Source organism: Balaenoptera ricei, chromosome 15 (genome assembly GCF_028023285.1).
Source record: "Balaenoptera ricei isolate mBalRic1 chromosome 15, mBalRic1.hap2, whole genome shotgun sequence".
NCBI classification, from domain to species: Eukaryota; Metazoa; Chordata; class Mammalia; order Artiodactyla; family Balaenopteridae; genus Balaenoptera; species Balaenoptera ricei.
In genome coordinates, this window is record NC_082653.1 from 41,223,202 (window position 1) to 41,237,086 (window position 13,885).

The window sequence follows — 13,885 nt, forward strand, 5'->3', positions numbered from 1 at the left end:
ACAAATTATGTTTCTGACTCCCAGGCTCATCCCTCTTGAGTGCAGGGAAGCCAAGCGACTCAAGGGGCGCTGCGTGGACATTCTCTGTGAATGTTGTGACTCACTGGGGGATGAGGGCCCAGGGTGTGTGGCACACGGGGCACAGACCTTTGACTCTGCCATGAGGATGCCGTGTCAGACCACACCAGAGCACGAGCCAGGTAGTCCTTGCAAGGACGCTGGGCATCTCTGCCCTCACACACGCAGGGTGTGGTCCAAGTGCTCAGCTAACTTTGCCTCGGTCTCCTTTAGCTATTCCCATCCTCCTTGCAAAATCACCCAGCCCTGCCAGCCATGAGTGGCACACCCATTTGCTCTTCCCAATCCCCAGTTTCTTCTTTTCCAATTATTCACAGTGGATGAAGAAGAACAAGATTAAAAAAAAATAAAAGGTTTGTCCTACTCTCTCCTGCTCCATCATCAAAAGCAAGAAAGATCTGCTAGTTTTCTTTGGAACCGTTAACTGTTCTTTATCAGATTCTCATAAAGACCACAGAGCTACCGCCAAGAGAGGCTGAAAAAATTCCATTGTGTCCACTTGGCCAGTTAGAGGTTCACACGGTGGCTGCAAGGTTTTCCAATTATGCCCCCGTTTTCCCGCTTACCTTGGCCTTCCCATCCTGGGCTGACATATATCCAACACACATGCTCTCCGTTGTGTGGCTCCACAGAAATTCCACTGCCATGGAAGAGAACACAAATAGGCACATTCAGATCACAGATGGAAAATAAATCTCTGCTTCTTAATACAACAGTTAAAGATAGCTTTATATTTAACACACTTGGGCTCCCTACTTTCCATTAGCTCCTTCATAAATGTCAGGATGATTTAGTACTCAGAACCGTGTAATACCGTTTACTGTGAAATGAAAAATGTATTTCTTACTTGTCAAAACTTATGATTATTACATGTAAAATAAATGCTCTTCTGTTTGAAACTTGTAACATTAAACAACACACATGCATGCACACACACTCATACATACAGTACACAATGATTTAGTAAATATAATATTCTATAATGTAGTTTCCTTTAAAACACACACAGACACACACACACACACACCCCAGGGTCTAGGTTTTCAAATACCATTCTCCATGAAAAGGAACCAGGATTCCTTGGAGAAATGTTTATTCCAAGGCTGGGGCAGAGAAAATATTAAATGAATCTGGAACATCTTTTTGTGCCAGAAAATAAGGAAGTGCTCAAAGAATGAGGAGGACTTATCAAAAGGACCCAGGGTCAGCCTGCACAGACTTACACTGGCCATATCTGAGTCAATCTAAGTATCAAAATAAATAATAACAGTAAAGAATTACCACCACTGAACAAAATTAAAACCAATGAGCCCATACTAATGCAGACACATAAAGGAATAAATAAAATGGGGGAGAAGAGAAAGCAATTCCTTGTAGCAGAATGCCAACTAATAAATACAGAAGAAACAACAGAGTTAGAAAGCCATCACACTTCCTAAAACTAGGAGAATCTGAAGAGGAACAGGCTATTTACATAATCTCAGTGTGATCTCTCCACAAAATTCTTATGAAGTATAAAGGGGCAAAGTATAAGTTCACTGTGGAGAAACCCATGGACTCCACTTTAATCCAATGATGGAAGCTAACATCATCAATTAAGGAACAAATCAATACAACGTGCCTCCTGAGACTCACTGCCACTTCTGTGGTGTTCTTGCCAAAAATGCAGAACCAGAATTGCATGAGGAAACACCACACAAATCTGATATAGGAACACTACTAAATAACTGGCTTGAACTCTTCAAAAAATGTCAAAGTCAAAAAATACAAAGAGAGTTGAGAAACTGTTCCCATTTAAAGGCATCCCAGGGACTTCCCTGGCAGTCCAGTGGTTCCACTGCCAAGGCCGTGGGTTCAATCCCTGGTCGGGGAACTAAGACCCCACAAGCTGCGTGGTGTGGCCAAAAAAATAAATAAAGAAGACAAAGGCAACATGACAACTAAAGGCAATGTGTCCTCCTGGGATGGAGCCTGGATGGGGACAAGGGGTGCTTGAAGGGACACAACTAATGGAGTTTGAAAATCGACTATGGATTAGGTAACAGTGTGGCATCAATATTAAATTCTGTGATTTTGACAACTATACTGTGATTATTTAGAACAACAACCTTGTTCTTAAGAAATAAGCACTGAAGTATCAGGAGTAAAGACACCGGATCTCTCCACCTTGCTCTCAAGTCATTCAGAAAAAAAAATGTACATGTTTAAGTGTGTGTGTGTGTGTGTGTGTGTGTGTGTGTGTGTAAAGGGAAGAGGGAAGGAAGGAGGAAGTGGAGATGGAAAAACAAACGGAGGAAATGAAAATAAGTGAATCTGGGTAAAGAAATCACGGGTGTCCCTTGTACTGTTCTCGAAACTTCTCTGTAAGTTTGAAATTACATCTAAATTAAAAGTTACAGAAAGAAAAATACTGAGATACACACAAAGCTTTGTCACCTTCAAGTACTTACTTTCAAAATTCTAAGTTTTTTTAAAGGCATTTTTAAAGTTTTGATGCACTTCACAAAAATTTCAATAGTCCCCAGTAATAAAACTGCCTTGCTCAACACCAATCCTCTGGGTCCCGGGCCATCCATCTGTTTACATCTCCGAGTTAATTAAGCCTGAAGACAAGTGTGTGAGTTGAGACACAACTGTGGCTCAGCGGTCCTAGACTCTGAAGGCTTTGCCAGACACATGGGGAAGGAAGAAGCAGAAGGGGCGACACTGAGTTCCTCATAGAGTGGCTCATTCCCTCATCATTAATTAATTCTCAAACCTGCCAACCTGCTCCACAGACGCTCCGCTGATGAGTGCAGGAAAACAGCGTCACGCAATGAAGCAAGTTCTCTTTGCCAGATGTTTTTTCTTCCTAACACATCTGCTTTGAACTTCAAAAACCTTGAAGTCCAGAGCAAGGTCTGGGATATTCTGAATTGCCTAATAGAGCAAAGGCACTCAAGCCTTACTGAATTTCTCGAGTAGTGACAATGCCATTGTATTTAAATACAAAGTTCAGGCATTTCTAACATTGTGACCTCTCCTTATTCCCCAAATATTAAGGTGGTAACTGCTCATGAATTAGCCAAGAAAAATACACGGAAATATATAGTCAATCTAATCATGAAAGGGAAGGATAAAAACACTGCACATTATTTTTTTAAGACACAATTTTGACAATTTCAAACTGCATTATTCTCTCTAAAAATAGAGCCTGCTTTAAGGAAATGTAACACATGAAAACTTTAGACTTACAAAACAGGATAAATTGGGTGTGCTGATTGACCACATTAAATATTTTTTTATTGAAAGGTTTTCAATAAAGTTTCTAGATACAGAATTTAGGAGTTCTTAAAGAAAGTAACTCAATGTCTAGAAATTCAGTCTTCATTCACTCTTTTTACAAACAAACAAACAAAGGAGGTGCATTGTACTGACACATTATTTTTTTTTGAATTTTTGAAATTTATTTTTTATACAGCAGGTTCTTATTAGTTATCCATTTTATACATATTAGTGTATACATGTCAACCCCAATCTCCCAATTCATCACACCACCACCACTACCCCGGCCACTTTCCCCCCTTGGTGTCCATACGTTTGTTCTCTACATGTGTCTCTATTTCTGCCCTGCAAACCAGTTCATCTGTATCATTTTTCTAGGTTCCACATATATGCATTAATATATGATATTTGTTTTTCTCTTTCTGACTTACTTCACTCTGTACGACAGTCTCTAGATCCATCCACGTCTCTACAAATGACCCAATTTCGTTCCTTTTTATGGCTGAGTAATATTCCATTGTATATATGTACCACATCTTCTTTATCCATTCGTCTATCGATGGACATTTAGGTTGATTCCGTGACCTGGCTATTGTAAATAGTGCTGAAATGAACATTGGGGTGCATGTGTCTTTTTGAATTATGGTTTTCTCTGGGTATATGCCCAGTAGTGGGATTGCTGGGTCATATGGTATTTCTATTTTTAGTTTTTTAAGGAACCTCCATACTGTTCTCCATAGTGGCTGTATCAATTTACATTCCCACCAACAGTACAAGAGGGTTCCCTTTTCTCCACACCCTCTCCAGCATTTGTTGTTTGTAGATTTTCTGATGATGCCCATTCTAACTGGTGTGAGGTGATACCTCATTGTAGTTTTGATTTGCATTTCTCTAATAATTAGTGATGTCGAGCAGCTTTTCATGTGACACATTATTTTTAATACCAACAATTCAAATCAGTCACTCATTCAGGCTCAGACTTCAGAAACTCAGCAGGATTATCTAAAATTTAAATTATAAAATGCTTTTGAAAAGAAATCTTATTTTATTTCTTTTAGTGTATGTCAACTCAATAATTTAATAAATTATTAATGAATAATTTAACAAATTATTTCTTGGTGGAGGACTTCAGGGAGGCAGGAGAGGAACTAACATTGAGAATCTATCAACCGCCAGGCACTGCCTTTCATAGTGGACCTCGGCAAAGCCTAGATGGGGAACCTGGGGCTCAGAGAAGGGAGGTAACATGGCTGAGGCCATCTGAGCAAGTGCAGAACCTAGGACTCAGACTGGACTTCTAGATTCTAAAACCTGTGATTCTCCATTGCTTTCTCACTCTGAAATCTAATCAGCTTGAAAAGGATTTAGAATCATACAGCATCGAACACAAACACAACTCTTAAATATCTCTTAAAGTAAGCTTTTAAAACTATAACAAGATAATACATTTGACTAAATTAAAAATGTTTACAGTATTACCTTTTGCCAAATGGGAAAAAAGTCAAGAGATGAGTGACAAGCTGGGGGAAATATTTGCAATTCATATTATAGAAAAAGGACTAATTTTCTTAGTATATAAAGATCTGCTACAAACCAATAAGGAAAAGACAAATACCCAAAGAGAAAGCAAAAAGGATATGAACAAAAGGGAATATGAATCACTCTAAAACGTGAAAATATGTTCTACATTTCCCCTACTAAAAGAAATGAAAATTAAAACTACAAGAGATTCAACATTCAGGTTATCAGACACCAAAAGGTTAAAACAGCATTATGTTACCTGGGGGTCGAGGAAGGAGCACTCTCATATAATAACGGTGTGAGTATGACCATATGGAAATACATTCTTATAATTTGCAGTAGTTATGTTCTATAAATTCACCATAAACACTGAATTAGCAAATACTGAACCACCGCTCCCAAGGAAAATACAGGGTTAGGTTCCTGCAAGTCTCTGGTCACAGCATTTTCAATCGATAAGTAAACTTATTTTATGTGTGTTTCTGTTTAAAAACATCTTATTTAATATATGTTTTTATAACTAATTAATTTTATGCAGTATTTCTTTATAATAATACACTAGCCAAGAAGAGCTTAACATTTTCCTGACCCTGGATGACCTGCCCATGAATTTCTTTGGCTTTCAGCCTCACAATAATGCTGTCCCTTATGCTCTTTTTATCGGTTGTCATCTCATGAATCCGTAAGTTTTGCTACTTTTCCAGCTCAAATTTTTCCCCACTCTGTCCATGCCCACAAATGACTTGGGAAAGTGCCGGGAGTATTGATCTTTCAATTACAAGTAAATTTCAGAAAGTAAGAAAATTCACAAATACGAATCTGCAAATAATGAGGATAGACTCTTTTTCTCAAAATGACATACCCTTTGACCTAGCAGTTCTACTTTTAGGTATTTAGTCTACAGATATGCCTTTACATGTACAAAATAACATCTTTACACAGAGATTCACTGAAGTAGTTCTAATTAGGAAGAAACTGGAAATAGCATGGTTGCCTTTTGGTGGGAGCATATATGAAGAACAATGGTACCCTACACAATGGAATACTATTCAAGTAATTAAGAACAAAGAGAAAGTTCTACATGGATGATATGGAACCATCCACACTAAGTGTTTTTTCAAACTTTTTGCCATGAACCACAGTAAAACCAAAACAAAACCAAAAAAGCCCCACACACTGTCACTTAGTACATGGGTTCTTTATATTCTACGCACTACAATTAAAAAATTCTGCTCATGACTCACTAAATTAGACCTCATTAATGTGACATGCTACAGTTGGAAAAAACACTAATCTGCAAAATATATAGTTTATCTAAAAGAAAAGGAAAGGTGGAGAAAGACATATAAAGATAGTGCTGCCATTTTTGTGAAAGAAAATAAAAGGGCACCATGGATGACAATGTTTGTAAATACATGAGATGTCTCTGGAAGAAAGTCTTGGGAAGCAGCAACAGCAGTTACCGCTAGAGAGGGAACTTGTGATTAAGGAAGTTGAGATGGGGGCAACCTACTTTTCATCATACACCCCTTCTGAAACTTTTGAATTTTGCCCTGTTTTCAGTTATGTCCTATTTTTTTTTAAATACACCTAGGAATCTCAATTACCTTGTTAATCTAATTTATCTATGAAGAATTAATTTCTTCCCTGTTTAGATTATGACATTCTGAAATACACTGAAATTTGACGTAATGACATGTTACCATATATTTTTAATTGCCCTTCATGAGAATGCTTTATTATGATGTGAAACTGACTGGATGCTTTCAAATTGTTTCATGTTTTGTGACTACCTAAAACACGAACAAATCTTATGAAGGGGCATGAATAAACCCCTACTTAAATTTATACTGGCCACATATATATAGAACGAAACCTGCTATGTTCAAAGAGCAATCAAAACAAAACAAAGCAAATACTTATTTCCATTTGAAATAAAAAATGCCAAAACCATCAAAAGTTTTTAAAAATAAGAAAACATTTATTTGTCTCAAGGGTAAAGCTTCTCTCACAAAGATCTCTCAAAATTGTTTAATTAAGTCAATTTATAATTAAAACCTAGTCAAGAGTAGTACAAAGTTTGCTCAAATACAATTACATAGAAGAAAAACTAAAATGTTAAACCCTACTCAGTACAAAAGTAGCATTTCTTACCATCAGTGATATCTAGAAGTCTATAATTTATTTCTTAATTTTCAATCTAAAATTGTCTCCTACACTAAAAAATTGAATTTTATGGAACAGTATTTAAAAAATGATTCTAATAATAATACAAACTGGGCAGATGCTATATCATAGTACCAGAATTTTTCCTTGTGTAATTATTACATGTAGGGGACCACGAACTCAAGCAACGTGCAGGGTTTATGAATGGCCTGGAGTGGCACGTCTGAGCCTGTGAATGTGCTGTCTGAAATAGTGTTTGGTGTGGTCAAGCTCAAGCTGATTTCCATTTAGGGAAGCCCTGGCCTCTCGGTAATGACCACGCTCCTTTGGTAGTGGCTGGTGACTATTTACACCTCAACTACTGATTTGAAAAAGGCTTTTGTTTTTTAGAAAGCCAAAGCCCAGGGATGGTGAGGCTACTGGAAATGTCCAGATCATGAAAAGACCTCCATCAGAAAACATTAAGAACACCTAAAGCTATGGGTTTAACATATGAAAGATGGACACGGGGATTTGGCAGGATTCTTCTCCACCAAGTGACTTCACATCATGTCCCAACACACCAGCATGATGTGAAAAACCGTCAACACTACTGATCCTGTTCCAGTGCCAGAGAACAGATTAGGTGTGGATGTGCTGTACGTGTGTTCCTCAAGAATGGCAAGTTAATGGCCTTACAGGGACAGTTGGAATGGATTTGTACATAATCTTAGAGGCCAGCCTGTCTGGAAAGTTGTATTTAATGCTTTGGAACAAGTGAATTCACCTAGGGGTATAATGTCCGAGAGCAGCCCCACTTCAGTCTAGGGTCCCCCCACTGCCTGAGACATTTTGAGTTACATGTCATCCTGTTTAAATTAAGTCAAACAAAATTTCCTTACCAGAGTTGCAAAGCAAGTTTTTTCTATTCGAACAGATTCTCTTTTTTTGACCAGAGAGAAGCCCTCAGCCACCTTTTTTTTTAAAAAAAAAGTTGTTCTCCAATTGTTGTTAACAACCCCCAGCTGCACTGGCTCCCACACCCATTTCAAACCTCTCTGCCTGGCTTCATATCCCAGACTTTCTTGCAAGGAAAACAAAACTCTAAAATCAGAACCGTCTTGGGCTGGGCAGTTGCCAAGTCAGCTGCCACTCCTTAGCCCTAGGTCAAATGGCTTACCCTAGGACATTTTGCATAGTGTTTAAGTTACTCCTTATTAAATAAAGATAAATTCATTTTTAAAATGGGAAGGAAGAGGAACTGTAAATAGAACAATTTCTTCTTGTCTCTGCAGATTTCCCCCGGGTGGTGAGGTTCTTTATAACACAGTAGGGGGTTCATTCAAGGATGCTTTACTGTCCTGACATGGAATCCTTAAGATTCATATAATGCATGTCCCATTATGGCCATGAAGTAGCTTTGAGTTGGCTTGCTGCCCTGAAAAACTTTCACCACTGAACTGTCTGGGGAGCTATGGGGATGGAGTTCTATAGAACTCCACTTATGCTAAGCCAAGAAAATAATTATTCCCTCTTTCCAAGGCTCACTCCATTTGTTCAAGACTAAAGAAAGATGCTGACTGAAAAAGGAAGAGAGGGATGTGGGTCAAAGAGTAAAACAAGCCCCAAAGGACATTTCAATTCTCTTCCTATTTTATCATTTTATTGTATTAGAAACTGACGAAATAAGTGGCCAATGGCTGGGACTTGGAAGTTCTCTGCTGAAGAGAAAAGCATTCAGTGAAACAAGTTATACTGAAACATGATTTCATTCATTCAACAAATATTTTTTTAGGATTTGTTTCATACTAAGGTGATCTACATTACATTTTGAGCAGATGAAAACTGACTATAAAATTTGTCAGAATGTTTTCCTGAGAGTTTTAGGAGAACCAAAGTAATAAGAATTACATAATCACTAGAATTCTGCTCATAAATCTTTGTATTCTTTATTTCAGATGGAAAACTTTGTGGCAAAAAAAAAAAAAAAGACACTATATAGTTAGATTATAGCTAGAAGTATACTTCTCATGATGAAGAAAAAAATTACAGATGAAAATCTATTTCCAATCTTTTTAAAGTGTATTAGTAATATTTAACAGAAGAAAAGTTCTGTTATAATGCAAACAAAGCAAATGATAGCTTTTTGTAATCAACATTTTTGTATTTTAAAAATGAAAACCAGTTCTGAAAAATATAAATCTCAGAGCACTACCGCAACAGGTTAATGCAACTCAGTTGTTGAAAAGTTTAAATATCATGTCTGCCTTATTCACTTTGCATCTAACAATGTTACTTAATTCGCTTCTTTCCATCTGATCCTTAAATAAGAACCAAAATGCCAGCCTATCTCTTAAGACTGTAGCGAAGATGTAACAATCCCAAAGCATTGCTGAGGCGCTAAAGAAATAAGCTTCCAACCATGACACTGGACCCTCTTACAGAACAAAGTTTTAGTTATATTTTTAAGACAAGGTATTAACATCAGTAACCAACCGTAAGTAACTCTTTTCCCACTACCAGTCTAATAACTAATTTGCCTTCTCTTTGAGGGTTATTTTTATGATCGTGTAAGCCCAGCAGAATGCCTAGTCATAAGTGCTCGTGGTGGCATGTGCCATGAAATGGAAATAAGGGATATTGCTGGGCCCCGAGAACGAAGCTCCTTTGAAGTACATGTGTTTATATGTGCTCACCAAAATTTTAATGCCAGTAAAATCAAAAGGCGGTTTGGAATTTTAACTTACAGTAAAATGACCTTTTATCTTTTTAATGTTCCAGGAAGCATCAATTCAATCTAACAATTTTTATTTTTAAATCATGGCAAGTTTTCATAACAGTGACAAGAAGAATACTGGATAAAGAACTTTGCCTGATCTGAAAAGAAGGGAGGAGAATGCCCATTTCAGTTCTCATTGGTAACTGAAGAACAGTTGATTTGATCGAGCTAAGTCTAAAATGATAAAGGGACTCATTATCCTTTCAGGTAATCATGTTAAGAAACTGCAAAAATTCTCACAGAAGAAATCACCTGCTACAACATTGATATAAAGTTCAGATAGGCCCACATGGGCGCTTCAGAGATATGGGTAATGGGCAATTTCTTAAGCTGGGTGGTGGGTCCACAGGTGTTCATTTCACTATTATCCTTTATAACTTACAAATTTATTACATTCTTTTAAAAATACATGAAACATTTCACAATAAAGATGAAAACCCAGGGAAAAAAAAGGAGTAGCTGGACAGTAGAAACAATATCATGCATAAAACTTCATTATCAGCACCATGAACATATTCCTGGGCAGCAAAGAACCTGAAGTTACTCCATGAGTGAGGTGAGGGTGACTTGATGGGAAAGTAACAATTATTAACGTGTGCTCATCAGATGACCAAGCTTGAGCTGAAGTGTGGGCCTTCAGTCTATTTATCAAGAAGGCCTGCAACACAGACAGGCTTGGCGCAAAGGCCGCTGGCCGAACATACAGCGTTTTCACCCTTACTAGCCCCTATGTCTCCTGTCTTGAATTGCTTAAGATTTTCCTTAAATATATGGAGTCTATTTCGCATTGATCCTCATACTCACTGCTTCCTATTAACCACTCTAAGGTAGGAACCTCTGAACTTCACAGGGTCTGTCAGGCTTCCCATCAGCACAGTGAGGGCAGGCTACAAGGGAAAAAATGCACCCATATAGTGAGATTGGTTGTTCATGCCATATATTTGCATATATTCTAATTACTTGTATTGACTCATAAGCTTAAAATGGAAAAGAATTTTTTCCACTGGAAGGCTTGATATGCCTTTGTTTACACAATTATTAACCATACTATATACAGCAGCCTCAATAAAGCACTTCTGTAGAGGCCTGGAAAACATGTAATTGTACTTTAGCAGGTAAAAATATATAGTTTTTTTTCTCTAAAAGCAGAGAGAAAATTAATGATTTTCAGCTGTTTCATTCCAGGAACAAGCATTTGCTTTGTGTTAAAGCAGTGATTTGTAGGCTGGGCTTTGCCAGCATCTCATGATCTGGGGGGGTGGGAGTTGGTGGGATGGGTGTTGCAAACACATTCTCGTCCAAATTGTCCTTTTACAAGGCTGTTTGCAAAGGCTGTCTTCTGGGATCCGCTTAAACTGTCTCCAAATCTTCTTGTTCCCCAACACTCATCATTATCCAACATTTCCGACCCATATTGTTTGTTTGTTAAGAGCATGTGAGGATATTTTATGTGACATTTCACTTTTCTGGAATAGTGCTCAATTTCTTTTAAAAATATCTGCTAAATAATCACGAAAGAAATTCCATGTGGCACTTAATTTATTCCTCCAATAATTCCTGGGAGCCTACAGTGGAGGGTGGGTACAAAGCTGGATATGACCCAGTCCTTGCACTCCAATGATTCACAATCTGGTGGTGTGATGCTCAGAGACAGATGAAACTTCTTTAAGATATTTCCAACCTCTGTAACCCTCCATGTGAGTCACTGGGGCTCAAAGACCTGTGACCTATTGCTTTCAAATAACTGAGTTCCAAAAAAAAAGGTTAAGAAGTGCTGGCCTAAAGGGAGGGGCAGACATTTTAATACATGTCTAAGATGTCATGGTGACTGTTACAAAGGACAGAAATTATATGTTGCAAAAAGAGCACAAGGAAGGAACAAATCACCTGGGGAAAGGGCTTCCAAAGGATTCTGACGAGATTCCTATCTGTCCTGGGTCTTAAAGAAGGAATGTAATTAGCTCAGGGCTTTCCAAGCACAGGTAATAATAGCATGTGAAAGTTACTGGGGGAAAAATATGACCCTTTGGAAGAAGACCAAGCAATTTGGAGTTGCCAGAACTCAGGTCATCGGAGATGAGTGGAGAAAAAGGAGGACTAGTAGGAAATGACACTGAAAGCTTGTTCTGGAGCCAGATCAGGGAGGGCTTTTCCCAGCAAGTGATTTGGGCATTTCCCATCTATCTTCTAGGGAAATGTCCAGCAGAGGTAGGAGTGAGTGTGACCGTGTGTGTGTGTTTCCTCATTGAAGAATTAAATGTAGGGAACATGGGAGCGATAGTAAGAGATACATGTTTTGTTTTATTTTAGCATACATAGAAAGTTATTCAACATTTAGTTTAAACTTGTATTACACTAGTTACATATACTTCTGCGGCTCTTGTTTTGGCCACCACCCCTCTGATCCTGGGATCGGTGTGGCTCTCTAAGCCACAATTCGGTCAGGTTCTCATTTTGGCTCTTTCTGCTTCAGGGCAGCCTGCTTCTCCCCCGACTGCCCCTGTTCATGAGCCCGTGGTCAGGTTCTCTGGGCCACTACAGATGTATGATAGAGGGAGAGACGTCTGGTGGCAGGATGGAGGTGGGAGACAGATAGAGGTGGGGAGCCTAGAGGTTGGGGAGGCTTAGGAGACAGTCTGCAAAAGAGTGATTAGGGGCCTGCAAAGTAAAAGGGCGCCGATCACATTTGTCCAAGAGGATCCCAAAGCAGAGAAGTGGAATCACTGATGCAAACGGAAGTCTTGACAGCCTGAGCTGCCTAAAGATGCAACAGAGCTCCTGATTTGTCACTGTAGTTCTTTAGACAAACCAGGGGACCATTTGGCAGTGAAAGCATTTAAAAGGTTTATTTGTTATCTATCGCTGCATACATAAATTACCCCAAACTGTAGCGGTTTAAAACAATAAACATTTATTATCTCAGTTTCTGTGGATAAGGAGTTCAGGAGTGGCTGTGTTGGGCAGTTCTTTTTTAGGATCTCATGAGATTTCAGTCTAGAAATCTGCCCAGGGCCTCAGGCATCTGCAGGCTCACTCGGAGCTGAGGCTGTTGGCAGGAAGCCCCAGGGCCTCGCTGGCTGTTGGAAGGCGGTCATAGTTTTTTTGCCAAAGGGGCCTTTCCTTGGTGCTGCTTGAGTGTCCTCATGACATGGCAGCTGGTCTTTCGTGAAGTGAGTGATCCAACCCGGAAAGCAAGAAGGAAGGCCCACTGCCTTTTCTGACCTCGCCTCAGAAGTCACACATTGTCACTCTGACATATTGGAAGAGAGTCACAAGTGGAGAGGAATTAAGCTCCATCTCTCTCGAACAGTTTATGGACATAACGAGGTCACACAAGAGGACTTTGAAAGTTCCTCTCTACCTGAGATCCTCCAACTGTATTCATGAATCAGTAAACAAAGGACAAACCTTGAAAGGGCATGTATTTGAGTCATCCCACTCTAGAAGCGGCCCACTGGGGCCCTTGTAATTGATGTATTTGTCAAGAGGGGAGGCTGGGTAATGGCTTCCTGGAAACTCCATCAAGTAGCGATGGGGTCTGATTGAAACTGCTTTTGTGGCGTAATGGAAATGCTATTGATGATTTTCAGAAAAGAGTGAATACGGAAAAAGCTCAAGTTAGAGATTGTTTTGATTATACTATTCTTGGGACAAAAAAAGTGATCGAACAATATACAACAGTTAAGTGTTTTGTGTGTTGTTGTGTTTTTTTTTTAATTTGGGGAATTGTTTTGTTTTATTTGGATGTGTAGGAAAGAAAGATTTCTGAGCCTCCTGGTTACTAGATATTACCAAACATTAAGGAACCACGAGTTTATGAAGTTATACTTTCATGAGAGTTTTATAAAGTGATAAATGAGAAGTCATGGTCCAAACATGAAGCAAATTAAGTTGCGGCCTGATCTGGAGCAATTAACTTGGTAAAGCACAGGAGAACCCACTTGAGCTTGATGTTTGAAACATTCTCCCTTTACAGGCAGAGGCTTATGGCAGACACTTCCCTTCTGATGGGTCTAATTTTCCACTACTGGAATCTGCAGTGAATAATATTTATATAATCTTGATACTGTCAATGCTGGTACTAATTGTCACTGTTTG

The 13,885-nt window shown here is 38.8% G+C and overlaps 1 protein-coding gene across 9 annotated transcripts in view; it reads right to left on the reverse strand.

Moving 5' to 3' along the window:
* The window catches only part of TASP1 (taspase 1), a 371,502-nt gene that overhangs the window by 160,570 nt on the left and 197,047 nt on the right, over window positions 1-13,885 (reverse strand). For all 9 annotated transcript variants that reach the window (XM_059897552.1, XM_059897550.1, XM_059897547.1 and 6 more), the window contains one exon: window positions 645-718. In XM_059897552.1, the coding sequence (XP_059753535.1) occupies window positions 645-718 (74 nt within the window). Of the gene's footprint in view, window positions 1-644; window positions 719-13,885 lie in introns of those variants that run through there.